General features: G+C 38.5%; 1 protein-coding gene across 2 annotated transcripts; it reads right to left on the bottom strand.

Moving 5' to 3' along the window:
- Positions 1-42: 42 nt before the first annotated feature.
- Positions 43-25967, bottom strand: LOC131144916 (probable hexosyltransferase MUCI70). 2 transcript variants are annotated; one of them, XR_009133930.1, is made up of 10 exons: positions 24995-25885; positions 23931-24296; positions 23548-23758; positions 23296-23405; positions 23008-23207; positions 6003-6106; positions 1708-1895; positions 1413-1612; positions 1004-1106; positions 336-471 (listed from the first exon to the last, which is right to left on the bottom strand). XR_009133930.1 is itself a non-coding variant. In XM_058093871.1 (9 exons), exons 1-9 carry the CDS (start codon positions 25245-25247, stop codon positions 250-252), a joined length of 1854 nt encoding a protein of 617 aa, XP_057949854.1. In that variant the 5' UTR covers positions 25248-25967; the 3' UTR covers positions 43-249. The 2 variants fall into 2 exon arrangements, 1 of the variants encoding a protein (XP_057949854.1); XM_058093871.1 differs by lacking the exon at positions 1004-1106 and having other exon boundaries at positions 43-471; positions 24995-25967.
- Between the last annotated feature and the right edge of the window lie 381 nt (positions 25968-26348).

The raw sequence follows: 26348 nt of genomic DNA, 5'->3' as shown, positions 1-26348 counted from the left end.
TGGGTTCCATAACCGGGAAGAAGAGAATGGACCAACCCAATGTGAGGAAAACGGGAGCAGCCCGTGCTATTATAATTATTGTACCATTTAAATATATATACAGCAAAAAATGAATAAACAAAGATACTAAGGGATAAAAATTCAGAATAAAGACTACAACACTCATCTTGCACAATTCTTCCAGCCCCGCAATGAATGATTTGAAACAGGGAAGGAAAAATTTTTTGAAGAATATCATCAAACAAAATTTTAAATTGGATTAACAACCCTAGAACCAACACCCACTTTGCGGTTACGCCGCCGGTCTCTCCCACGCCTTGATGAGACCTTTCTATTTGGAGGGCTTGCAACAATCCTTTCAGATGGCATCCTGGGCAGCCGTTTCAGCGGTGGTTCACTAATCAAAACTGGTGGTGGAGGATGAACCGTGTCCGACAAAGCCTTGTGCTCTAATAGATCTCTATGGTATGCCTGCAGCAGTTTGATCACAAAGGGGATTAGAGAATGAGAGAGAGAGGTTGATCCCTACAAACGACAAAAAAATTCACGCTTGATCAACATTTCACAAAACTAAATCACTGATTCTAGTTAACCACGCGCACAGAAACAGATCCAATAAGCAAAAAATTAAGAACTCCCTTAAGAAAGAATCTAGAGAATTGGGACCATCTGCACTATGCAGGAAGAAATAATGCAAATCATTTGGAAGCTAAAATTGATTTCTTCTTGAACCATAATTGCTCCAACAGGAGATGGGAAAATGGCATTAAAAGGAGTATACAACAAACATAAGAAATTAAGTAGCTAAATTGGGGCATTCTTGAACCATAATTGCACCATTGGGAAATGTGTGTGTGAGAGAGAGGGAGGGAGATTTATGGAACTGGGGTCAAGAGTTGCAGGCCAATTATTTACATATACATGTGTGTATGCAAAACAGGAAGAGTCATAAAAAGAGCATAAGAGAAACAGGAGTAAAAACCGGTAGTCATAAAATCATTACCTGAACTACAAAATTGCGTCTTTCACAGTCCAGGAACATATTGATACCCCAATTTACCTTAGACATAATCTTGTCCCTTACAGTGGAGAAACTAATTTGGTCCCTGGAAGTGAAATTGTGTGTATGAAAGGGGAATATGAATAAAGGACGAGTAGAATACTTGTAGGGAACCCTACGACCATATTAAAAGGAGTATACAACAAATATAAGAAATTAAGTAGCTAACTTGAACCATAATTGCACCATTGGGAAATGTGTGTGTGAGAGAGAGGGAGAAAGATTTATGGAACTGGGATCAAGAGTTGCAGGCCAATTATTTACATATACATGTCTGTATGCAAAACAGGATGAGTCATAAAAAGAGCATAAGAGAAACAGGAGTAAAAACCAGTAGTCATAAAATCATTACCTGAACTACAAAATTGCGTCTTTCACAGTCCAGGAACATATTGATACCCCAATTTACCTTTGACATAATCTTGTCCCTTACAGTGGAGAAGCTAATTTGGTCCCTGGAAGTGAAGCGGTCTACTTCATTGAACCAAAGACAAGTAAAGAGATTGGTAATAGGAATATGCTCTCTTATTATTACGCATCCCTCAGGCACATCTGCACGCCCAGAAAATAACACAAAAAGCAACATCAGACATTCAATGGGTGCAAATGAACATGACACCAATAAAGAGGGCACGGATTGCACTTACCACTCAAAATAGGAAGCTTAGCATCAGAATATGGGGTTAGACCCTCGCTTTTGTAAAACTCAACCTGAAAATCTATAGAGGCATTATTGTATTTCCCAGCAGCTTTATTTGCTTCAGCTTCCTTAAACACGTCAAAGCGTCTATAATGCCTAGAAATTGCAAAACTAGCATTTTCCCTCCACAAGAACCTGAAAAATAGATATTAGAAAGTGGTTGTGTCTTCACCAATTATGGGAAAAAAAAAATCGAGCTGAGTTAGCATAGAAAGGAATTGCTCTAATTCATGCAATGGATCACATACATGCAAGCGAGCATGATGGCAGATTAAATTATAATATTTTATCCAAACAAATTCACCCTATGATCACTGTCCTTTGCGATATCCACCATTAGTGAAGCAACTAAAAGCAATGAATTTCATTTATGTAGGAACATAGTGAGCCCAAGAAGTGATTCCAGAGCTTGTCTTGCTATGCTAAAATCAGGATTAGCGACCATGGATATGGATTGTGCTCACCAACAAAGGCAGGACAGGGAAAAAAAGGTAATCAACCGCAAGGGGAGGGGGGCATGGTAGGATCACGATTCAACTATAAATTTATATTTTTCAATTCTAGCCTAAATTGCTTACGAGTTGTACAGGAAATGAACAACTTACAAACAGTTGTTTGATATTTACATAATTATGGACTCATTAATTTATGTTTAGTTCATCGATATTAATTAGGTGGTTAAAACATATAATTGAGGTTAGGGATTAATATTATTATCATTACCAACATGCATTTGAAGATAATATTAATAATAACAGTTGCGCCATGATTTTAACAATGATTTCCCGCAGTCATTAGTGATTATCTCAATGATATTGATGAAGCAAAATGTGGTGTGGCAATGTAGCATTAATGATAACATCACAACAGCAATAATGAGGAGCTGCTAGCTTGAAAGTTTTGCCTTCTGACAAGAAAAAATTCTTAGCTGTCCATGTTGTGACTTATAGTTATTTGTATTAAATTTTTTCCTTTTTTAAATTTATGTTGTTTTTTTAGTTTTGAACACTAACTAGCCAAGTTTTTCAGCTTCTGCAATTGAAATTTATGAAAAATAACATTTAAAGGAATTTTTTTGTACTCACTTATGCTTGGTAGAATCATATGATCCTCTCTTTGATCCTCCGCCTCACTTCCGTCCCCCACTCTTCCTCCTCCAACCCCCCCCCCCTCTCCTCGGCAATCCTATGTACGATCCCAATTTCAACCACCTTTGTGGCATGCCATCAGCTGCAATCATATGCTTGATAGAATCATATGATCCTCTGCTAGTTTACTCACTTCCATCACCCACTCTACCTCCTCCAAGAACCACCACCCCTCCCCCCCCCCCCCGGGGGCGGGCAGCAATCCTATGTATGATCCCAATTTTAACAACCTTTGCGGCATACCATCAGCGGCCAAAGAGAACCAGGAAGTGGCTGAATGAATTTTAACAGAACAGTGTGATCGAAAGATACAGCTGAGGTTAGATGACGCAATGTCAAACTAATTCTAAAAATAAGGGAAATTAGTTGTGTTATCAAGCTTTACACTTCCCTGCAGATGCAGCCCAATTAACACTCCCCCGCAGGTGCAGCCCAATTGCACACAAAGATAAACAATGAAGGAATACGATAATTTTAACCTCTACACAGTACATACAGGCACCAAGACTACAACCTAGGATCTCCAGGCAACCATTGCTCTGTTACCATGTTAGATTACCACCTTACTTGAAAGCCGAAGTTGTTTAGTTGTGGACCAACAATGTATATCAAACTTTAACAGTTTGCCAAACCTTTACTGCTGAAGAAATAACTGTAAGAAAAGATAAGAGGAATTGTTTGTAAGATCTTTAACTAGAGTAGGAATATGATTGGTGGTCATACTGGGTCTACAATTGGCCTCTAAAAGGGATGTCCGGCAGTGGTCAAGGGATCCATTCAGAAAAGTTTTAAAAGTAAAAGAGTTTTCATACTACATTATCAGAACTTGATTGGGAGTGATCTTTAAACTAAAATTTGCTTTGCTGGAACCTTCGAAGCCATCATTCTTACTAAAATGATTTTAAGGTTAAAAATCAATTTCTAACTCCAGCAATGCATTTTACCAACCAAATTGTTGAAAGCTAGCCGAAAAGCGATTTTACATTAAAAAATCACTTTCAGCTGAAAGCTGCCTGAAACAAGCACTAAAAATGGTAATTTAGTGGTGGGCTACATGAATCCACATGAAGCAGTGACCTATTACAGCTACAGAGCATGTATCTGCAAAGAGGTCACAAACTGATGCAAAGACATAAAATACTCACAAGTAACCACCCCCCCTCCCCTCCCCCACAATTCAATAATTCAATTCTTCAAAATCCCAAAGCAAACTCTAATGGGTTTTCAATCCAAAAAAAAAAAATCAATGAAGTAGTTCTCTAAAATCAAAGAAACATACTTGCCTAAAATAACGAAACCAAATCAAGTAAATTAATATCAGAATCTTCATATGGCTTCCAGGTGCCCCACTTCTCCATGGAGGACTCTCCTCCATCCAAAAACTTTGACCTCCAAAGTTGTTAAACATTGGTGAGCTCAGAAACAGAAACAAGTGGTCAACAATTTAATGCTCTCCAGAGACCATGGGATTTGAGACAATGAGAATAAAGCTCATAACAACATGAACCAATCTTGATATAACATTCTCACGGATATCATAGATCATGTGATGCTTGAAATACCATGGTCTCCCCAATAACACACCACAAGTGCTAATCGCAGCAACACCAGCTCCATGTCCCACACAGGAAGATGCACTATCCACGAAGCCTATCTGACGCCCAGATATCTGCATTGTGCAGATGTGGAATGTATGCAAACCCAATTGTCGAACAATCCACGTCGCTATCAAAATGATTTTTCCTGTTGTCTACAATGACATGCACAGTCAGCTTAACTCCCTCACGGCTAACCAACCCAACATACTGAAAAAGATCATTGAGTTTAGGCGACGATCTCAAGCCAAGCTTCCTAGCAATGTGCTTAAGAATATATCAGATTTGCATTGGAAGCTGAGGATGCAACCAGGTCGTAGGACTGTAGTGTTTGCTGTTGAGCTTTATTTGAATTCCATACTGTAGCCCACCTATGCATTGGACAACCTACTGCTACTCACCCTCACTAAACCAACACTGAGTCAGGAGTTTATGAAGCTCTACATCCTTTCCATGCTGAGAAAGCAGAGTCTAGAGTAGGCCTCTCAAGTTTAGTTGACAGGCACAAATTTATTGATCATAATCTCTTTCATCCGATTCCCATCCTTCCGTGGGCCCATCCTGCTTTATCTCTCTATTCCCCACCCCCCAAAGTGCTTGCATATCCATTAAGCACAGATGATAGCAAGATTTACATTGTCTTCACCCCTAACACCCTGGCAGTAAATGAAAACATTTCCAGCTAATCGTTATTCACTTGCTTGCAAGCATAGTTGAGCCGGAGGTACCACTAGTATCTATAACTCTCTTCCCTGCTACTGTTATTATATCTAAACAGGCCATCACAATCGACAGTTGTCTCCAACATCCCAATGAAGATCTGCTGCACTCCTCCAAAGGTCCACCATGTCCTTTTTGTGCTGTTGGGTAGCCGCATTGGTCTACTTTATATAGCCATGAACATGGTCTCTACAGTCGTTCAAGGTGGTAACATCTTAGTAAACTTGCCAGTTAAGGTGAGGATTGGGATAGCACCTGATTTGGCAAGCTTTTCAGTTTTCCAATTAAGTACACAACCCTCTATCCTAACTGGAGAACCAGCTCACGAAATCCATCCTTAACAACGTAAAGTCAAATTATTAATCATGTGGAGGAATAAAGCGAGATCGTATACGAGATCTGAAACAGCAGCTTGACAAAGAAATAATAGTGGAGAAGGTAGAACAAACACAGTTATGACAAACTTCAAAATATATATATATATATATATATGACAGCTCAACAGATTTTGGACAGGCGAAGAGAAAGACATGGACCACATAATATGGCATCTACAAGTACTTATTTAAAGTACTTTTCATAATAAGTATTTTTTTTTTAAAACATTCCAAATGGGAGCATAGACCTGAACATCAGATAAAAGACACCTGCAACAAATGACATAATAGATAACCAATTTTACAAGAACCAAAACAATGTGAATTTATTTCTGAAACTTCAAACTTCAAGATACAAAATTCTTCTGCAAATGGGAAAAATAATTGAAGATCAGGCGGTACCTTTCAAGAATTTGATATGGATCCACAACAAGCTCGAGTTTCCCATCAATCCATAGAGAATAGTGGGCATTGGGGAACAGCCTATGCAATAGAAGCTTTGGAACCTGCACAGGTATAATTAGGACAGAATTTTTAAGTACTGCCAAATGTAAATTAGCGCACAGCTTGTGACATGAGACTAGAAAAGTCCTAATTAAAAAATTCAGGTTGCAAACTGAAATCAGCGCTGTAGCTATTGTATATAGCTTCATGCAAAGAAGCTAACATTCCTATGCACAAAATAAGCATGTACTCTTGTCTAATGTTGAGTTCATAAGTACAAAGAGGGTAGAAAAAGGTGACAAATAATACAAGATGCAACAGCAAGTGCATTTGCCCAATGGGAACTCTGGGACAGCATGGAACAAGAATTTTTTCCTTCTGATCTGGATGAAGTTTGATGAGTTGAATTAGCATTTTTAAATTGAGGACAGTTGTTCATGCACAAATAGTGATCATTCAATATTATCGATTTGAAATAAAATCAAACATTCAGTGATGAGGCATAATATGTCATTGATCCTGAAAAGTGAAGGTCTTTGGGTCATAGCATGGCAACTTTCATCCATTTGGTAAAGAAACCAACATACTGCAAACCCTTCGCATGAAATATATTTAGGGACACTGCTAAATTAACTTTTATAGGACCGTGTTTTAGTCTAGGGAAGAGTGTCAGCATGCAAGGACAATTTGGCGTCTTGCATGGAAATGAGCTGCAAATCACAATGACTTTATGATCTGCCAAATCCAGGCCATTATTGTCATTCCAGGATGATTAATGTTATTCAACTCATTTCTGGTACAAAAAGAGAGTGTTCTGAGGGATTTCAGATAATAGATAAAGAAATCGAACAGAATCTGAGATATTCCACCAAACTACAAACAGATGGCATTAAAAGTTAGATGCAGAACAAGCAGTTGGCTATTGGATGGAACATTTTGACCCTATCTAGAGGCTGATTCCAAAGGTTGGGTCAAGGGCTTGTTGAGTCCTAAAACCAAATGTATTTAGTATTAATTATTACTTGGGCTTATGTGTTTGGGGGCTTGTTTATGTCTGAGGAATGTATTTGTAACTGTTCTTGTTTTTAGTCTTGCCAATAAATTAGTGTTGATGTCACGTGAAACACTTTCATGAATTTAACATTTTGAAGTTAAATGTGTTCTCCCCCATCTATCTTCTTCTTCCTCTCTCCTTTGTTCCATACTTACTGCTACATCATTTTGCATCCAAGCACTTTGATCCTGTTCAATCCTTCTTCTATTCACAATCATTATTCCTTTTTGTTCATGGTGCTGCCAATAGACATAAAAAGCCATCTGACTTTCTTAATATCTCTCCTTCCTTTATTTTCTTCAACTTCTCAACACCCCCCTTCCCGAAACCAATAAAAAAAGAGGGGGGGGGGGGTGCGCGTGTTAACCATAACCAGCACGGGCTTCAGATTTCTGCCTCCGCCAGAACAACTACTCGCTGGACTTCTTTTGTCGCGCCACCAGAGTCAAAACTCAAAGAACACCAAATGGATCCTCCTTGAAGTTTCATTGCCGATTGATTTACACAAACCCCATGTTCTGCTAGAAATTGAAACCTTGTCGCTATCCTTGAATCACCGTCTTTCCAGTGCAGTCGCCCCATGCTATCAGAATCATTGGAATACCCATTCTCCGATCCAGAAAACCGAAGGTCGTTACCAAAAGCCCCAGTAGAAAACAAGACACGTGCCTCGTGCACTGGCGGCTGCAAGTGTTCTCCAAACCACTCATCCTAGCACATTCACTCATTACCACCCCTCTCCCTTTTTCTTAATGCTAAGTCCATGCTCCATACCAATTTAACTGACTTGGATCCAGCATCCAGGCCATTTTTTATTTATCTGTTACTTTCTAATTTGAAAGGGGAAAAAACTGAAATTTAAATCTTCTTCCAGAAAATTTGATTCATTTCCTCCCAAACCTCCAACCATTATGTCCACGTTAGCTCCTCCATAACCTATACTCGTTAAAAAATAAAAAGGGCAAAAGATGCTGACCTAACCTGAGGTTTGACAAAAAGCCACAGACCTCCCATGAGATTTCAAAAATATCATAGACCTCCTTGTAATCTCATAGTCATAGACTTCCTTGACATTTGATTTTAGGAACACCTATACCTCCCCTGCTTGTTTTTTGCCAAACATAGGAGTCAGTGTCTTTCCCAAACATCAAGGAGGCCTGTGGGATTATTGAAACCTCAAGGGAGATTGACATCTTTTTACCAGACCTCAAGAAAAGTCCATGGAAATTTTTGAACCCTGAGGGAAGGTCCACGTCTTTTCATCAAACCCTGGGGACGGGGGAGGTCAGTTTCTTTTATCCTAAAAAAACAGTAAAAAAATAATTAAAAAAAAGAAGAGAGATACAGCTGCAAAAGAACAAATTCTAGCAGGGTGGTGACTAGAAGTTAGCAGAGGTGGAATTATTATCTGGCGAGGTGCAAAAAATATTGTGAGAGAATGCTTTGGAGACAATTGCTAATATTTTATATAAGCTAACTGGTTGCAGACTTGGATAAGAGGCCATTCTGCTATCAAATAGGAAGTGGTAGATCAACTGTTGTTTTCCACACATTTGGGCAGTGTGAAGATCAAAATGATAATTTAAATAAGGGAATACAGAAGGTTCAAATTTTAATGGAGATGGCCCTTTTAAGGAATTTGATTACTGGTGCATTCTTTGAAAACTATTTTCAATGATTTGGCATGAATGACAATTGTAAGTTGTATGTAACCAAATCTAAATTGGAGGATTACACAGTAGGTCTTTAGAAGGAAAGAAAATATGGTGTGGTCAAAACATGGATGAGACGTAGTGACCCATGCAGAAACAATTTGCACCTCCGAAGTCCTACCTATCAGCATCATTTCCATCTGCAACTTCTTTATTTGAAGATGAGAGAGTAGCTGACAACGCTAGAACATTTTCTATCATTTGGCTACTCATGGAGATGTGCAATGAGAAAATGTGATGATTGCTTTGTTCAGGAAAGAGTTGAAGCCAATTATTACATCCAAACTTGTTGCATGATGTCTTATTACAATTGGAGATGCAATTCAGATTGGCATGATGTCTTATTATTTCTGGAGATGCAATTCAGATTGCCAGACAGACAGAAGGTATGCAGTGAAATCCTCTTAGAGATACATCGACCCTTTGGTATGAGAAGATTACTCATGGAGCAGTGCTGGAGAAGTTAGTTGAGTAGTTGGGTAAAGATGCTAAGAACACTACCCCATGGACCACTCAAGAGCATTCCACGTCAATTTCCAAGGCCCAGCCATCAAGCAAGCATTTCATTTGTCAAGGATTTGGGCATTGAGCAGCACAACGTCCTAAATAAATAATGCCAATAGTCTCACAAAACAAAATTTGTAATTTTTTTTGTAAAAAATGATTTTTTTTTTCTATTAAAAAAATGATGATGATGAAATTTAGGTAATTGAAGTTGAGAAAAAAGCCCTGCATAACTTATAAGAAGATGGCAAAGTAGGAGATTATTTTGTACTTCTCTTCCCACAATGTTGAAGGAAAAGAAGGATGGAAGATGGACTAACATTGTTCAAACTCGTGTAATTTGTGAAACATTGTTTTGATTATTAATCCTAATAGTTACAGTCTTTGAGGAAGTTGTGAAGAAAATTTTTTTTGGGGGGTAAGAAAAAAAATTAATAACAGCAAAACAAATAAGTACAACACAACAAGGACAAGATGTTCTCAAAAGAGCAAAAGGGAAGAACCAGAAAATTACAACAACACTGCCCTCTAAGGCCTAACAAGATCAGGTAGCGAGTTGCGACAAACCCCAAAACCCCAAAGGAATGGCCCAAAAAGAGGCCAAGAACACTGGTTTAACCCACAACAAAAGGAGAGTTTTTGCAATCCTTGAAACCTTGAAAGTTCTCTCATTCCTCTCAGGCCAAAGGATCCACAAAATATCAGAAAAGGCGCTGCACCAAATCCTTTCCTTCCTACTCTTACTGAATCCCCAATATCCCTCACAAGAAGAAAAATTACCCACTGCCTGAGGTGGCACCCCAGCTTCACCGAAACAAGCAAAAAGGACACTCCAGAGATGGTTGCCACCTTGCAAGATGGAAGAGCTGAGCATTCACTTCATTGGACCCACAACAAATCAAGCACATATTAGAGCTGAGAGCCTTGCAGGGCCTTCTAATATGCAAGTGTTAATCATGTTATGAGTCGGTCTTGAAGAGACCTTTACATTCCAAATGATGTGGCTCCACCGGAAGAAACTAGGGGAAGGGGATCTAAGGAAGAGAAGGAAGAAAGATTAGATAGAAAAGAGACATGAACAATTGCTCCTAAGCTCTCTCATCTCCCCTATTGAACAAAACAAACAATCCGAAGTTTTAAGTGGTAAGTGCATCAACCTTTATTTTATTGAGATTCCTACAAAAATGGAAATCCTAGATCCAATAAAGAGAACCCCCCTTAGGAGAAAAGAAAGTATAGATAGATGTGTTGTGAGGGTAAAAAGTTTAAACGAGGCACCCTCAACTCCAACAAGCCCTCACCTAACTAGGCATCCTCCTAAAACCAAACCCTGCTCCAATTACCTATGAATGGGATGAGGGAAACAAAAGACAAACAGTTGGGACACAAACTGCCAACGGCTTGCATGAAAAACAATGTCACCACCTTTAGAATCCCACCCATTCTAATCAACCCTGTACTTGCTTTTATCCCCTTGTGCCATAATAAATTAACCTCTACGGGGAACCTCCACAACCATTTTTCAGTCAGAGAGATGTTTTTGGAAACCACATTACTAGGCCCCAGCACTTCTTCAGATTTCAGTCTGCTAACAACCACCCAGCTAACAAGGTGATCTCTCTTATTCTCCTCAAAACCCAATCAGATAAAGTCAAGTGTCATACTCCCAAGTTTTGTCGCAAGTCTGCTAACAACCTCCCAGCTAACAAGGTGATCTCTCTTATTCTCCTCAAAACCAGATCAGATAAAGTCAAGCGTCATCCTCCCAAGAGTCGTCGCAAGACTCTTCAGCACTCTAAAAAGCCTAGGAAGTAAATATGGATTTTAGAGACGGCAGCACAAATGAGGGTGGTATGGCCCCATAAAGAAGCATATCTTTTTCCATCCCTCCAACCTCCTACTAAACCTCTAAATCACGGAATCCCAAAAAGCCATGGAATTAGGGATGCATTCAAAAGGGAGAGCAAGATAGGAGGGTGCCGCTCCAAAGCAGCATAACCTGCAGGGCTTTAAAACCCTTCAAATCTTTGCCACCCAAGCTAATTCTAGGCACACCATTCTTGAACAAGTTGATATCTAATTTCAAAATATTTCTGAAAAACTTCAACAAAATAATCACTTTTTGGAATTTCACAACATTGTCCTTGAGAAACAGGATAATATCATCCACAAAGTGGATATGTGTCGCCTCCACCACCACCAAAACCTTTATCACCCCCAAGCCCTGTGCATGCAAGAGCATCCTACTCAACATCTATCACCCAAGTAAATAAAAACAAAGACAATGGATCTCCTTGCCTAAGCCCCCCAAGAAGACCCAGACTGCTCTCTAGGCTGACCATTGACAGTAACACAAATATTGGTCAAGCTTAGACAACCACTAATCCACTATTTCCACACAGCCCCAAAGCACTCCCTACACACCACATTATCCAAAAAGAAAACCACAGTTTACTCTATAATAAGCCTTTTCAAAGTGCAGCTTTAATATCAGCCCCTTCATACACCCCCCCCCCCCCCCTTGTCACATCTTCTACCACCTTGTTAGCCACCAATAGTGTCTAAAATTTGTATGCCTTTAATGAACAGAGACTGAGTCAGGGCCACCCCATAAACTCTCCCAGCCTCTTAGATAAGGCCGTACAAAGAATTTTGTAAACACTAGAGACCAGGCTAATAGGCCTGAAACCCCTCACCAACATAGATCTCTCCTTCCTTAAAAATAGGGTTAAAAAAATAGGGTTCACAGTATTACCCACCACCATATTTCTATGGAATTTCACCCAAAAAAAAATAAAAAAACACTTTACTCATAATATCTTCATGAAAATAGGGCCGAGGGCTTTCTCCCTACACATCTCAAACACTATATAAGAAGATTTGGCACAACATGTTCTATTTGATATGAGTACGAGAAGAACCCAACTATCTCTCTCTCTCTCTCTCTCTCTCTCTCTCTCTCTCTCTCTCTCTATATATATATATATATATATATATATATATATATATAAAATTTAACCTCTTCAAATCCAAAAGGTAAACTGAACTCCCCATGGTGGGACTCCAATCAAGGCCTCCAGCATCAACCTACTTGCGCAATCATAAGTAAACATGCTTGTAGAACTTCATAATCTCCACTCCAATATGAGCATGTCCCCTAATGGTGTTTCCAACTATAATTCCAAATCCTTGATAAAATTCTTCCTCCTCCTTCCACTAGCCACTCCATGAGAGAATCCCAAATTACAATCCCATTTTTTTTGCCCACTTTATGCTCAATTTCTAACTCCGCCTGCGATGCACTTAATGTCCTAATTTTTTCACACACAGCCAGTCTCAAGCCCGGGTTAAGGAGGAGGGTTGCGTTAAGTAGCTGATAGCCATCGTAAAATTTGTCAGATCACTATGATATGAATCATTACTGAATATTTGCTGGGGTGTCCCCTACGAGCGACGTGTTGCACTTGAACCACACAGGTGTAGTGAAAAGTGGGCGAGAGTGGGCTAGGTCGTTGCCCCGAAGTGAAGCGTCGTGTCGGCGCCCGGGTACGGTGTCAAATATGTGAGGGTTCCTACATCATTCTAGGCATGGGCAGGTAAAGACGTTAGTTCAGGAAACTAGGATTATAATAGCAACTTGGAATATAGGAACACTTACGGGTAAAAGCATGGAAATTGTGGATACAATGATTAGAAGAAGAATTAATATAATTTGTCTTCAAGAAACAAAGTGAGTGGGGGAGAAAGCTAGAGAATCGATAAATCAGGATTTTAACTTCGGTACACTGAAAAGAAAAACATAAGAATGGAGTAGGCATTATTATAGACAAAAACTTAAAAGATAGCGTTGTGGATGTAACTAGAGTAAGGGATAGAATTATAAAAATCAAGATGGTATTAGGACAAGAGATAATAAATATCATTAGTGCTTATGCTCCTCAAGTTGACTTAGCAGAAAATCTTAAGAGACAATTTTGGGAAGATACGGATAGTATTATACAAGGTATACCAGGACTGAGAAAATATTTATAGGAGGAGATATGAATGGACACGTTAGAAGAGATAATAAAAATTATGAGAGGATATATAGAGGATATGGATATGGAGACAAAAATGAGTCTGGGGAGATGATCTTAGATTTTGCTATGTCATTTGATTTTAGTATAATGAATACTTGCTTTAAGAAGAGAGAGTAACACTTAATAACCTTTAAAAGTGGACAAAATAGAAGTCAAATAGATTTTTTTTTTAACTAGGAGGGTAGATCATTTATCATGCAAGGATTGTAAAGTTATTCTAGGTGAAAGCCTAACCACACAACATAGAGTCTTAGTGTTAGATATATGTATTAAAAAATGGAAGAAAAATGATAAAATAAACCAGTGTAGGTGAACTAGATGGTGAACCTAAAATGAGAAAATATAATAAAATTTAAAGACAAAATGATCAAAGATGGGGATTGGACCATAGAAGATGTGATAGATACAAATACTCTTTGGAATAGATTAGCTAGCTCTATTAAAAAGATAACAAAAGAGATTTTAGTTGAATCAAGGGGAAGATTCTCGAATAGCAAAGAGTGTTGGTGGTGGGATAAAGATGTACAAAAAATTATAAAGACAAAAAGAATTTGGTATAAACGTGGCAAAAATGTAGAAACAGAGATAACTTTAAAAAATATAAGGAGGCAAGAAAAGATGCAAAAAGGGCCGTTAGTGAAGCTAAATATAGATCATTTAATAGTTTGTATGATAGATTAGGTACAAAAGAAGGGGAAAGAGATATATTTAAACTTGCTAAAGCTAGAGAAAGAAAGAGCAAGGACTTAGGAAATGTAAAATGTATAAAAAGTGAGGATGATATTGTCTTGGTTAAAGACGAAGATATTAAAGAAAGATAACAAAGTTATTTTAGTAAGTTGTTTAACGAAAACCAAATAGAAGGCTTAAACTTAGAATTGTCAAATGAGGAAAAGACTAAAAATATAAGATTTTTTTTGCAAAATTAGAGTTAACGAAGTTAAGTTTGTGCTAAAAAAGATGAAAAATGGGAAAGCTATGGGACCAGATAACATCCCAATTGAAGTTTGGAAATGCTTGGGTGATAACGGAATTATATGGTTAACTAATTTATTTAATACAATTGTAAAAACTAAGAAAATGTCAGATGAATGGAGGAAAAATACTTTAATACCTATATACAAAAATAAAGGAGATATTCAAAATTGTAATAACTATGTGGAATTAAACTTTTGAGTCATACGATGAAACTATGGGAAATGGTAGTCGAACAAAGATTAAGGTTAGAAACGAAGATCTCGGAAAATCAATTTAGTTTTATGCCTGGGAGATCTACCACATAAGCTATTTATCTTTTAAGAAGATTAATGGAAAAATTTAGGGAAAAGAAGAGGGACTTACATATGATATTTATTGACCTTGAGAAAGCATATGATAGGATACCCAGGGAAGTTCCATGATGGGTTTTAGAAAAAAAGGGTGTATGTTGCAGGTTTACCGATGTCATTAAGGATATGTGCGATAGAGTAATGACTAGTGTAAGGACTATAGATGGAGAAACCAGAGAATTTCCAATTACCATAGGTGTACATCAAGGATTTGCTTTAAGTCCTTATCTTTTTGCTTTCGTGATGGACCAATTAACTAAGAGTATTCAAAAGGAGGTTCCATGGTGCATGTTGTTTGCAGATGATATTGTATTAATTAACAAAACTAGGGAAGGAGTAGAGGCTAAGTTAGAATTATGGAGAGAAGCTCTGGAATCTAGAGGCTTTAGGATAAGTAGAAATAAAACAGAATATATGAAATGTAATTTTAGTAATGATAGGAAGAATATTGGAGACAAAGTTAAACTTGATGATGAAGATATAAATAACAATTGTAGATTTCGATACCTTGGATCTATTATGCAAGCTGAAGGAGAAATTGAAGATGATGTAATGCATAGAGTTAAAGCAGGTTGGGTAAAATGGAGAAATACTTCAAGTGTGCTATGTGATCGTAGAATACCCTTAAAATTGAAAGGGAAATTTTATAAGATAGCTATAAGACCAGCTATGCTATATGGATCAAAATGTTGGGCGACGAAGAAACATAATATCCAAAAAATAAAAGTTGTCGAGATGAGAATGCTTAGTCATAAATTAAGGAATTAACATATTCGTGATAAGTTAGGTGTAACTCCTATAGAAGATAAGATAAGGGAGGGACGACTCAGATGGTATGGACACTTGCAATGTAGGCCACATAGTGCACCTGGGAGGAAGAGTGACTTAGTTACTGTGGGGGACAGTAGAAGGGGTAATGGTAGACTTAAAATAACTTGGAAGGAGATAGTCAGTAAGGATTTAATATCCTTGAATCTATCAAAAGAAATGGTCCATGATCACATAAATTGACGGAAAAGGATTCATATAGCCGACCCCTTTTAGTGGGACTAAGGCTTGGTTTTGTTGTTGTTGTTGTTGTTGTTGTACCATCAATTTCTAGCACCAACTCATGTTCTCCCTTAATAACAACACCTCTAGATGATTACAATCTTGTACCCCTAGGCTCCTCATCTAACAAACCATACTCCAGCATACCGAAGCCAACTATTTTAGGGAAAATCAGGTATTTGCAGCCTCTTTAACATTCCCATAAATCTCTTTATTCCAATATTTTAACTTCATCTTCGTACTTTAGTTTCTTTCATCAGCTTAAACCCCCTCCCAAAAAACCCTGGACATGAGACTCCTCCTAACAATCTTTCTCACAATCCCTAGACAAGGGAGCATCAACCACATGTTTCTCAAATATAAAGGGGAAGGGACCCCAATGCATCAAGTTGTTATCTAAGAACACTGGACAATGGCTAGAAACAGGCCTTGCAAGAGTCTCCAACACTAGTATGGAAAAAAAGTCTTCATTGGTGAAGTATATGTGAAGAAGCTTGTCCATAACTATCTAGATGAAATGGCCAATTCCTTGGGCTCAAAGACCCACATAAAGGAGTCAAACCTCCTCTTAATATTAGACACACTAGATCCCCCAAGTATATCCCTGCAACTGTGGATAAATTGAAATCACCCCCAACCACCCCTCACAAACCACAAAAACCAAAAACACTAGCTCTTCAAAAAAAGAGTTCTGCAAAGAAGAAGAATTTGGACCATAAACTGATGTAAACCACCACTCCTCCAAACCCCTAGAGTTCCAAATACTTCTAATAAAAGAGGCATCAACTTCCTTTTAGCTTGGCCTCCTATAGGAAAGATATTAAGGTCAATCTTATTAACTAGTTCTTTCACCAGTCTCCTCTTGCCACCTCCCCCTAATCCCCAAAAGTTCCAAGAAAGGATAATCATTTGAAATTATTAGCCACCCCTAATGACCTGCCTCTTTTATCATAGTTAACCAACGAATCCAGCCACTCAAACTAATTGATTTCGTAGCAATTTTCCTACCCCAAGGCTCCTCGGCCCGTAATCTAACTCTCTCACCACTAGGATTCACCAAAGACCAACCCAACTCACCTAGGAAATCCTAAGCATCGTAGTTATCCCTCTCATCCTCTGAAAGAACCACAATGTTGGATGATTCCCTATGCAGTAACTCTCTGTGGCACAATGGTGACAAAGTTTTTTTGAGAAACATCAAATTTAGGAGAGTGCTTCCATAAGAGAGTCAAGAGACATTGTTTATCTAGTGGGCCTCTAGCTGGTTGTTGCCAAGGTGCATTGTTACAGAAATTGGGTCAAAGAGACAATGGAAATATCAGAAGGTGGATAGACATCATAGTGGTTTCTGAAGGAGATTGGCCAAGTTCTGCTCAATTTGAGACTACATAAGAACTTGTACCTCTCTGAATACAATTATCGACTCCTTTGACAATTTCCACAAGCCCTTCAAAAACCTCATTCTCTATCTCATGACTTCTTCCGTTTCACCCTCCGACACACCACCATTCCTCCACAAGTGCTCCATCTATAGCCCTTCATTCTCAAATTTGAATAAGACTCAATTTCCTCATATTTGAAGCTTGAATAATGTGTCATCTTCAGACTACACAATCTGCTTCCCTTTGTTCATCACAACTTGTTCACTTGCCACCAGCTTTAGTTTCTCCCTCCTATAGGTTTCTAACATCCAATTCAAAATCTGGTCTAGCATATGAAGTACTCCCACCTGTGAGACCCCCAATCTCCCTAAAACTTGCTTGTCGCTGCTAGAGAGTGGGGATTATGCTCCAGAATTACCGATGGGCTTCTCCTACTTCACCTAATTTATTTGTGCCCAAGTAATCTGTGCCTTAGGTGAAAACATCTATTTTAGATTTAGAACCCCCTGCACAAGTGCTTCCTTATAGCTAAGATGAGCTCTCTTCTGAGCCTCTTTCAATTGCTTAGTGGTCTTCATCCTTCCTTTCTTTAAAGTATCTGTGGAACCCACTCTAACATTGGGCCTACTTGTCTTGCTACTCCAAGCCCTCCCAACATTGGGCCAAATCCGTAAGGACCAAGTCTATCTTTGCTTGGTGCAGTATTAGAATTTAGAGCTTTACCCAAACAGGAAGAAGACTTCCTTTACATCCCCCTTCAATAAGACTTTCCTTTCCTAGAACAACTTCATTCTTGATCCACACTCATTGGAGTTCATTATTAGTAAGGTTGAGCTTCCAATCTTGAGAAGTCTAACTATTCCTCATGTCTATACTCTCTACCCACATTCATGAAGGCTACAGTTGAGGCATCACAACTTCTAACTGGGGTTTAGGTGGGTTACTTTCCTCTAAGCGCAGCTTACTAAATTTTCTTCAATCCCATTGCCTCCACTCCATCAGGTATGCAAATTCTCTGACCCATACCAATATTCTCTCCATCAATATAAAATGCTCATACGTGTTCCAACTCATGCAAACCAAAACAAAGTAGTAGGACGCCCTAAATGTCTTCACCCATGGATTCAAGCCTCAAGGTTTTCAAGAATAGAAACCATTGCGGCTCTTTTGGCTGCCAATGACATTCCTCATCTAAAAAAGAAATGAGAAAAGACATTGCTTGGTTTTATCTGAAACACACAAAAAACACCCTTTTTCATAGACCAAAACAATGCTCAAGCGATTCATCTGCTTGATTGATGTAAGTTTCAAGAAAAGATGCAAAAATATAGGTTTGAAGAAGGAGAGGCACAAGAATAAAATTCTGGTTGTATGAGAGAGCAAAAGACAACAATGTAGTGTTTGGGTTAAGGATCTGTGGTAAAGGATGCTGATTTAGGGTTGAGTGTTGTTATAGGCACGATAATGAAGTAAGAGGAAGTAGGGTGTGGGAATCCGGTGGAGAGTTTGGGCAAAGGAGTTCATCATGAGAGGGATAACCTAGCCCAATTGTAGGGATGTTAAGATGTGGTATTTTTGTGAAGAGGTTGACTTTGAAGATTGAGCCACATCCTAATCCATACAAGATTGCGTGGGGTGAACAATAACAGCCTCAAGGTCCATGACTGTTTCTTGCTTGCATTCAAGATTGATTTGATTGGAGAGAGTGTGCATTGAAACATTCTTCCGATGTTTCAAATTCTTTTGGGGCGCCTTTGGTTGTTTGATAGGAGGGTTAAGCATGATGCATTATGAAAATTCATATACCTTTATGATTGATAAGAAGAGGTATGAGTTGGTTCCATATAAAGATCTTCCACCAACCAAATTGAAATGCACTTTTGTTACTTTCTCTTGAAACTTCCATTGTGAATCTGTTACTTGAAGCTTCCATGGTGAACTCCTCAGTGCTTCCCCAACTCAAAGCAGTTGAGATTTTTTTAGGTCTCAAACCAATTTGTGTCTAGTTTAATTATTAGTTAGGCTTATGTGTATGTAGAGGTTAGATAGAAAATAAATGTGTCTTAGATGTGTATTTGCAATTTTCTTATTTTTCGTCTATCCTACAACTAGAGTGGTGAAGTCATATAAAAATGGTGGGTTCCCAATCTATACTCTCCTTCCTCCTCTCTCTCTCTCTCTCTCTCTCCTTCATGTAATAAAAGCAAGGGCCAGTGTCAAAGATGCTGACATTAGTAAAGATGCAATAGTGAAGATAAAGATCCGTTTCATGAAGAGTTGTGTAACATAATAAGAGTGATGAAGAAGCATCATATCAAATTATCATAAGTCCCTATCAGGGGACAAAGACGTTATCAAATGACATCTAGTTTAGCAACAAGGATAGGGGTTATCCCCAAGGGTAGAAATGAAGTACACATGTCTAGTGTATTTCTTATTGTCACTTCAATGGAAACTATAATCCAACAGTAAGGAAGCTCCAATAATAAGGTAGAGATGGAAATCATGAACCTCAAAAAATAATAATAATAATAATAATGCAGTCTGTGCTAAGAAGAAAGAAGGAAATTTTTTTTTTTTTTTAATTACAAGCTTATCGAATTTCAATATCAAAATAACCACACTTAATGCGACATCTGGAGAAAGAAATGAGAGCTATCATGAAGAACCCTTAGAACCATATTGAACCTTGAGATGTTTTTTTAGAACATAGTTTTAAGGTGACGTTTGGTTCGTGGCTCAAAAATATTCCATGGAATGCCATCCCAAGAATCTAAATCCAAATGATGGAATGGAATGGAATGGCTGCCTCATTGGAATATTTTTATTTGGTTTACATTGTAAGATTCCCAGGAACATGCACAGAATGTCTATGTCAGTGTCTAGTTCAACATGCCTGTGCTTGGTGGGACAGGCATTAGGTCATGGCTTTTATATATATTGCTGTAGTTTAAAAAGGTCCAGTATATGGTGGGTAACAGGGGAGCAAATTTGTTTTGGGGAAGACCTTTGGGTTGGGGAGATGCCTTTGGCTATAGCTTTTCCTTGTCTTTATCGAGTCTCTACTCTTCATGATATCCCTATTTCTGATTTTTTTCCTTTTGCAATGGGATACTCTCTCTTTGAATTTCCATTTCAGGAGAAATGTGAATAATAGAGAGATTAATGAGTTGGTTCTTTTAACTAGTTTACTTAATTCTTTTCACACTCAATTGGAGAGTGACAAAAGGGTTTAGAATTTAGATCCCTCTAGGAATTCTCTTGTAAATTTTTTTTCTCCTACTTGACTCAAAACCCTAATGCAGATCCTTTTGGTTTCTATTCTTTGGTCTAGAAAGCTAAAGCTTCTATTTAGATTGTGGTTCTAAAAGAATTAATAATAATGATTTCCTTTAGAAAAGAAGGCCTAATAACACCCCATGTGTGAATGTTGGTGTCCTTTGTCTGAGGAGTGGTGAGACTTAGTCACACATATTTCTTCATTGCCCTTTTACTTGGGTTGTCTAGAATGAACTTTTCGATATATTTGGTGAAGACTGGGTTTGCCCCTCCACCTTGAAGGCTTTTTGTACTATCACATTTTTTGGGGTTTTGGTAAAGGGAAAGATAGGAAAGCCTTGTCGCGATGCACTGTTATGGCTATCATTTGGTGTGTTTGGTTGGAGAGTGTGATACCCCATGGATGAATGCTTAAAAGATTAGATGTTACTACCCATATCAACAAGGTGCACCTTTCTTTTCGAGAGCTTTCCCATAAGAACTCCATGGTTAAGCGTGCTTGCCTTGGAACAATCTTTGGATGGGTGACCACCTGGGAAGTTTTCTCAGGAAGTGTGTGAGTGAGGACAAAACACACTGAAAATGACACGTGTTGGTTTGTGTGGCCAGTCATTAGTCTAATAAGGCTCACGCATCCTATTGTTTGGTCTAGGTGGAGGAGGAGAGACGTAGTGCTCCGTGGCAAACCCAGGTTGGGGCGTTACAAGATGGTATCAGAGCCAACACCCAGCCGGAAGTGTGATGAGATTCACATCGCCTGAGTTTGGAAATGTAGGTTCGCAACGAGGACGTTGCGTTCTATAAGTAGGGGAGAATGTGATACCCCATGGATGAAATGCTTAAAAGATTAGATGTTACTACCCATATCAATAAGGTGCACCTTTCTTTTCGGGAGCTTTCCCATAAGAACTTCACGGTTAAGCATGCTTGGCTAGGAGCAATATTAGGATGGGTGACCTCCTGGGAAGTTTTCTCAGGAAGTGTGTGAGTGAGGACAAAACACACTGAAAATGACACGTGTTGGTTTGTGTGGCCAGTCATTAGTCTAATAAGGCTCGCGCCCCCTGTTGTCTGGTCCAGGTGGAGGAGGAGAGACGTAGTGCTCCGTGGCAAACCCAGGTTGGGGCGTTACAAGATGGTATCAGAGCCAACACCCAGCCGGAAGTGTGATGAGATTCACATCGCCTAAGTTCGGAAATGTAGGTTCGCAACGAGGACATTGCGTTCTACAAGTGGGGGAGAATGTGATACCCCATGGATGAAATGCTTAAAAGATTAGATGTTACTACCCATATCAATAAGGTGCACCTTTCTTTCCGAGAGCTTTCCCATAAGAACTCCATGGTTAAGTGTGCTTGACTTGGAACAATCTTGGAATGGGTGACCACCTGAAAAGTTTTCTCAGGAAGTGTGTGAGTGAGGACAAAACACACTGAAAATGACACGTGTTGTTTGTGGGACCAGTCATTAGTCTAATAAGGTCCGCGCCCCCTGTTGTCTAGTCTAGGTGGAGGAGGAGAGACGCAGTGCTTCCTGACAGACCCAGGTTGGGGCGTTACAAAGAGTAATGCTGGCCACTGCTAATAACTTGCTTCAGAGTACAGTGGTCTATCTTGCATCGCTGTGGGTGTTGGCTTTTTTCATCAAGTTTCTTTGGAAGACCTGCAGTGGGACTGGTTGGCTGTACTCCATTAAGTTGGCCTTCAGTTTATGACGAATTTTCGTTGCAGTTTATTGTTATTGATGTAAAAGAAGGGTTTCTTTCTCCATTTTTTCTTTTCTCTTTTTTTTTTTTCTGATGTGCATTCTTCTTTCTTCTAATAAAATTCTTTGTTTATCAAAAAATGTAGTTTAATGGGTAAACCAAATACTATGATGCATTCAAGGTTGTCAACTCAATCGTAAATCAGCTTCAGTCACTCTTGAAGTACTGCAGAATTAATCAGTGGGAATTGATACCCATGACTCTCTGCTCATTGAAAAAGACTAACAGATTACTCACAAGGAAATTTATCAAGTGTAAGGACAAAAATGAAACTTCAACCTTATTTGCAATATAAAGATTATGTCCATTTCTTTCATATTTTATATCTCCCTACAGAAGTGGAATTGGCCTGCAGAAGCTTACAGAAGTTGAAAGCCAAAACATAAAAACCTAACTTCATAAAATTTTTATGTTTAATCGTATATTCATATTTGCTCAATTCTGTGATAAAATTAACAAGTAAAGTTTTACCCAAGTTCAAAGCCTATCATCTTTCTATTATTCAAAATCAGAACCATGTACTGCACAATAAAAATGTCAGACAATTACATAGTTTAAACTTTAAAAAAAAAAAAAAAAAACAAATGTTTTCATCAAATGTTCTACAAACAGATGACACTTGATGTGTCTGCAGCGTCAAAGAGATCATCATAGTGCACTTAGCATGGAAAGAAACAAGTAACTTGACAATATGCAGGTTCCTGTATATTCATAAAGTAATGCAACAAATGGAGAAGACCAAACACGATGACATTGTGCATATTTAATAGCTAAAGAGCTCTCATTAGTACCAGCAGCAACAGGGCTAACCTTTCCATTGCGTCTAGCATCAGTGTAAGGAAGATTACGAACAACAACAATTCTCCATAATCCAATCCTCTTGTTGTCGTCCAGTCCACTGGAATTCCTCATATATGCTTCTGTTTCTTCATCCACAAACATATAGAAGCAAATATTCCTCTTAGCAGCCTCACTAATATTCTTTGGCTGCTGTATGATATCATAGTTTCCTGATCAAGAACTCATCCATTAGGAAATCAAAGCACGAGCTTAAACAAAAGAAATAAACTATCAAGATGGGAACATGCAGAGGAATACCAAATATAGCTGATGCAACAACCACTCCATGACACTGCTCCATCTCATAAAGGTCAGAATCATCCATATCAAATCCTGTCTCATGACCAGGTCTAACTCCTTTGACAAATCTGATTGATGCAAATATGAATAATGAATATAAATGAGCAGGAATAAAAATAAAATCCATAATATAAGCTGTTACACAAATAGTTTGACAGACAAAAGAGAAATCACATAAATTTTCAAGAGACATGCAGAATTGACACATACCCACAATGCACATTCATGGACTCTCTTATATCATAAGAATCATTCCTCTGCTTTAAAGAAGGATATCCACCAAACTCAGAACCTCCAAATTCGCTTCTAGTTAAATTTTCCTCATTAATGTACGTTAAGTTACTGAGTATGGGTGAAGGGGACGGAGCCTTTGGCATTAAGGCAACTGCTTCTTCCACAGGGAGGTAACATACAGGACATGCTGAAACATAAAGTAGCAAGAAACTCAGGAACATAATCAACACACACACATACACCTGTGTTTGTAACATCACATTAGCACGTTTGTGTGCATAATAATATTTAACAATTTATAGGGCATCAGCCAACCCCCAGAGAAATGGGTGAAGAAATAAAAGCAGCAAACAACTTACGGCGTGGTCCAGTTCTTTTTCTATCTGTCGGTGGGGGAGGCAACGTGAATTGTTGGCATGGATGCCCTGGAGGAAGCGTGTAACCCAGAAAAACTGCAGGTGGAGGAAGAGAGGGAGGGGGAGGGGGAGGGGGAGGAGGTGGAGGAGGAGGAGGAGGAGGAGGAGGCGGGGGTGGGGGTGGGGGTGGAGGAGGTTGAGCTATATTTTCACCCCCTGTTGCAATGTTCAAGACAAAAGAGTTATTATCTTTATGATTATTTTGCTCAGTCTGTACTGGTGAAGATTCAGGGTAGCTTAAAGACAAGCTGCCATTGACTGATTTGACTCTAATGTTTTGGATGCGTTCTCCTTCCTGTGCATCCTCACCTGAAAACAAACCACAATGCATGCATTATTTTCTTAACAAAATGCAGTAAAAAGTTTAGTCATCAAAATCCAGCAGTGAAGTATGCATGAGCAAATTCTGGATTCTGAAAAAGCAACAATTGATTAAAGGCCCATTTATGTATATGGTCTAACTACCAAGAGTTCCTTGTCACTTGAATACATGGTAGATGAAAAGCTCATATGAAGAGTTTGGTCCATCAAGAGAAAATTTTTTAATCTAACTTAATCAGAAAATTCAAATCATAAATTCCACTAAAATGTACAGAGTCAAAAATACAAATAAAATATTCTTCCAAAAAGGGCATCATCAATATTCATAAAAAAAAATAATTTAATCAGGTCTGATGCCATTACGTATCTGCTTAATGGAATATCTAGTGAAGCTGCCACTCAACTCTTGGCCTGCTTCACCATTTCTGGTGTGCTAAGCTTTTACATGTGTCTTCCTCCATTGAAAGCGAGTTCATATGAATGAATATTGAGACTAGGTATATCTATCAATATATTATACACACAAAAGCATGATCCTCACCAAGTATCACTCCAACAGAAAATTAGATCATGCCCAGCTGGTCTAAAAAAATATTGATCAACTCAAAAACAGAACAAACCAAGGGTAATTATAACGACGGCAACTAGAACCAACATTACAGGGAGACAGAGACAAGAAATCAAACCTTTGCCAACATACAAGACCCATACAAAAACAGCGGCAGAAACAGCGCACAGAAACAGCATTCCAACCTTCTTTCTACCAGCGAACTTGAAGATCCAGTGAAGTAATCTCTCCTTCTCTCTGAGCATCTTGGAAGGCTTGCGGGCGACAGGAACCAGCGGCGTCGTTTGGATTGGCAACACACCGTTTTGAAGTTGTTGTTGCAACGATCCATAGCTACCTGATCGAAGACCCAATGACCCTCCAGCAGTCATTGTCCCTCCAAACCCACAAATGACCCTTTCATCTCCTTCCTCCCTCTTTAAACCCAATCATCCACACTGGCTTTTGTTCTTCCCCACTACTAAATTCACAAAAAACGCCTCTGTAAATTAAACTCAATTCTCCGAATTTCCCCCAGAATACGATGTACTCCTCAATTCCACGAAATCATCAAAATAACCGCCTAAGTTTCGACAAATTTAGAACACAATTCACCGAACTAGCCACGAACTTGCAGGCGTTTCTCCGTTTCCTCTAACATGGCAACTTCCGCAATCGAATGCAGTTCAATCCAACTGAGGTTTCTCCTTTTCCAGATACAAACAAAGCAGAATCAAATCAAACTGCCTTCAGATTGAGGTACCCACAACGAGACAAATCTTCACCAATCAAAATCGAATAAAACAATCCGCGTTTGTAAAATCTTCAAAATTTTCAATTAACAAAACAAATACGTTTAGACACAAAAGGATATAAATCTAAGCCTCTCGCGTGTTCTAGGGTTTTGGGCACGAAATCAAAAATCTGCAAAATGGAGATTTTGCACCAATCTGGGATCACGCCTCTCGAGCCCCTTCGCATTAGGGAGTTCTTACAGAAATTCACCGATTATTTATAAATGTGGAAAATATCAAATAATACACAATGCACTTGATCAAAACAAAAAAGAAAAAAGAAAACCCCACTTCATGCTAGCGTGCGCGGTGTGCTATGGTTTAGTTTTAGGTCTAGTCGGCGGTGGTCTACATTGGGGGCTCACAAGTTTGGTGCTACCTTCTTCTTGTCTCATTATTGTTTTTTTTTTTTTTTCCCCAGGGTCCAAATTTTTTGTCGTAGGATAATAGAAAATTATTGCTACTAATTTAATGGATAATTATAATACAACCACCAAAAAAGGATTTTTCAACATCTAATCAAGGGGTTATATTTTTCCTCTCAACGTTAATCATCCTTTGTTGGCTTTTGCCACCAATCTTTGAGGCCTTCATATCACCTAAAACTACTCATTCAAAATTAATATTATGTTTTAAACTACAATATCTTATTAAGGCTTTTTATTTTTTTAGTCAACTGAAAGTTCATACCTATACAAT

This window comes from Malania oleifera, chromosome 12, assembly GCF_029873635.1.
Source record: "Malania oleifera isolate guangnan ecotype guangnan chromosome 12, ASM2987363v1, whole genome shotgun sequence".
NCBI lineage: Eukaryota > Viridiplantae > Streptophyta > Magnoliopsida > Santalales > Ximeniaceae > Malania > Malania oleifera.
This window is presented reverse-complemented; position numbering and strand designations above follow the sequence as displayed.

Coding starts and splice junctions, on each gene's coding strand:
- LOC131144916 (XM_058093871.1), bottom strand. CDS start 25,247: ATGACTGCTGGAGGGTCATTGGGTCTTCGATCAGGTAGCTATGGATCG. Junction 23,759..23,930: donor AAAAAGAACTGGACCACGCC/GTAAGTTGTTTG, acceptor TTTATGTTTCAG/CATGTCCTGTATGTTACCTC. Junction 1,613..1,707: donor TAAGCTTCCTATTTTGAGTG/GTAAGTGCAATC, acceptor CTGGGCGTGCAG/ATGTGCCTGAGGGATGCGTA.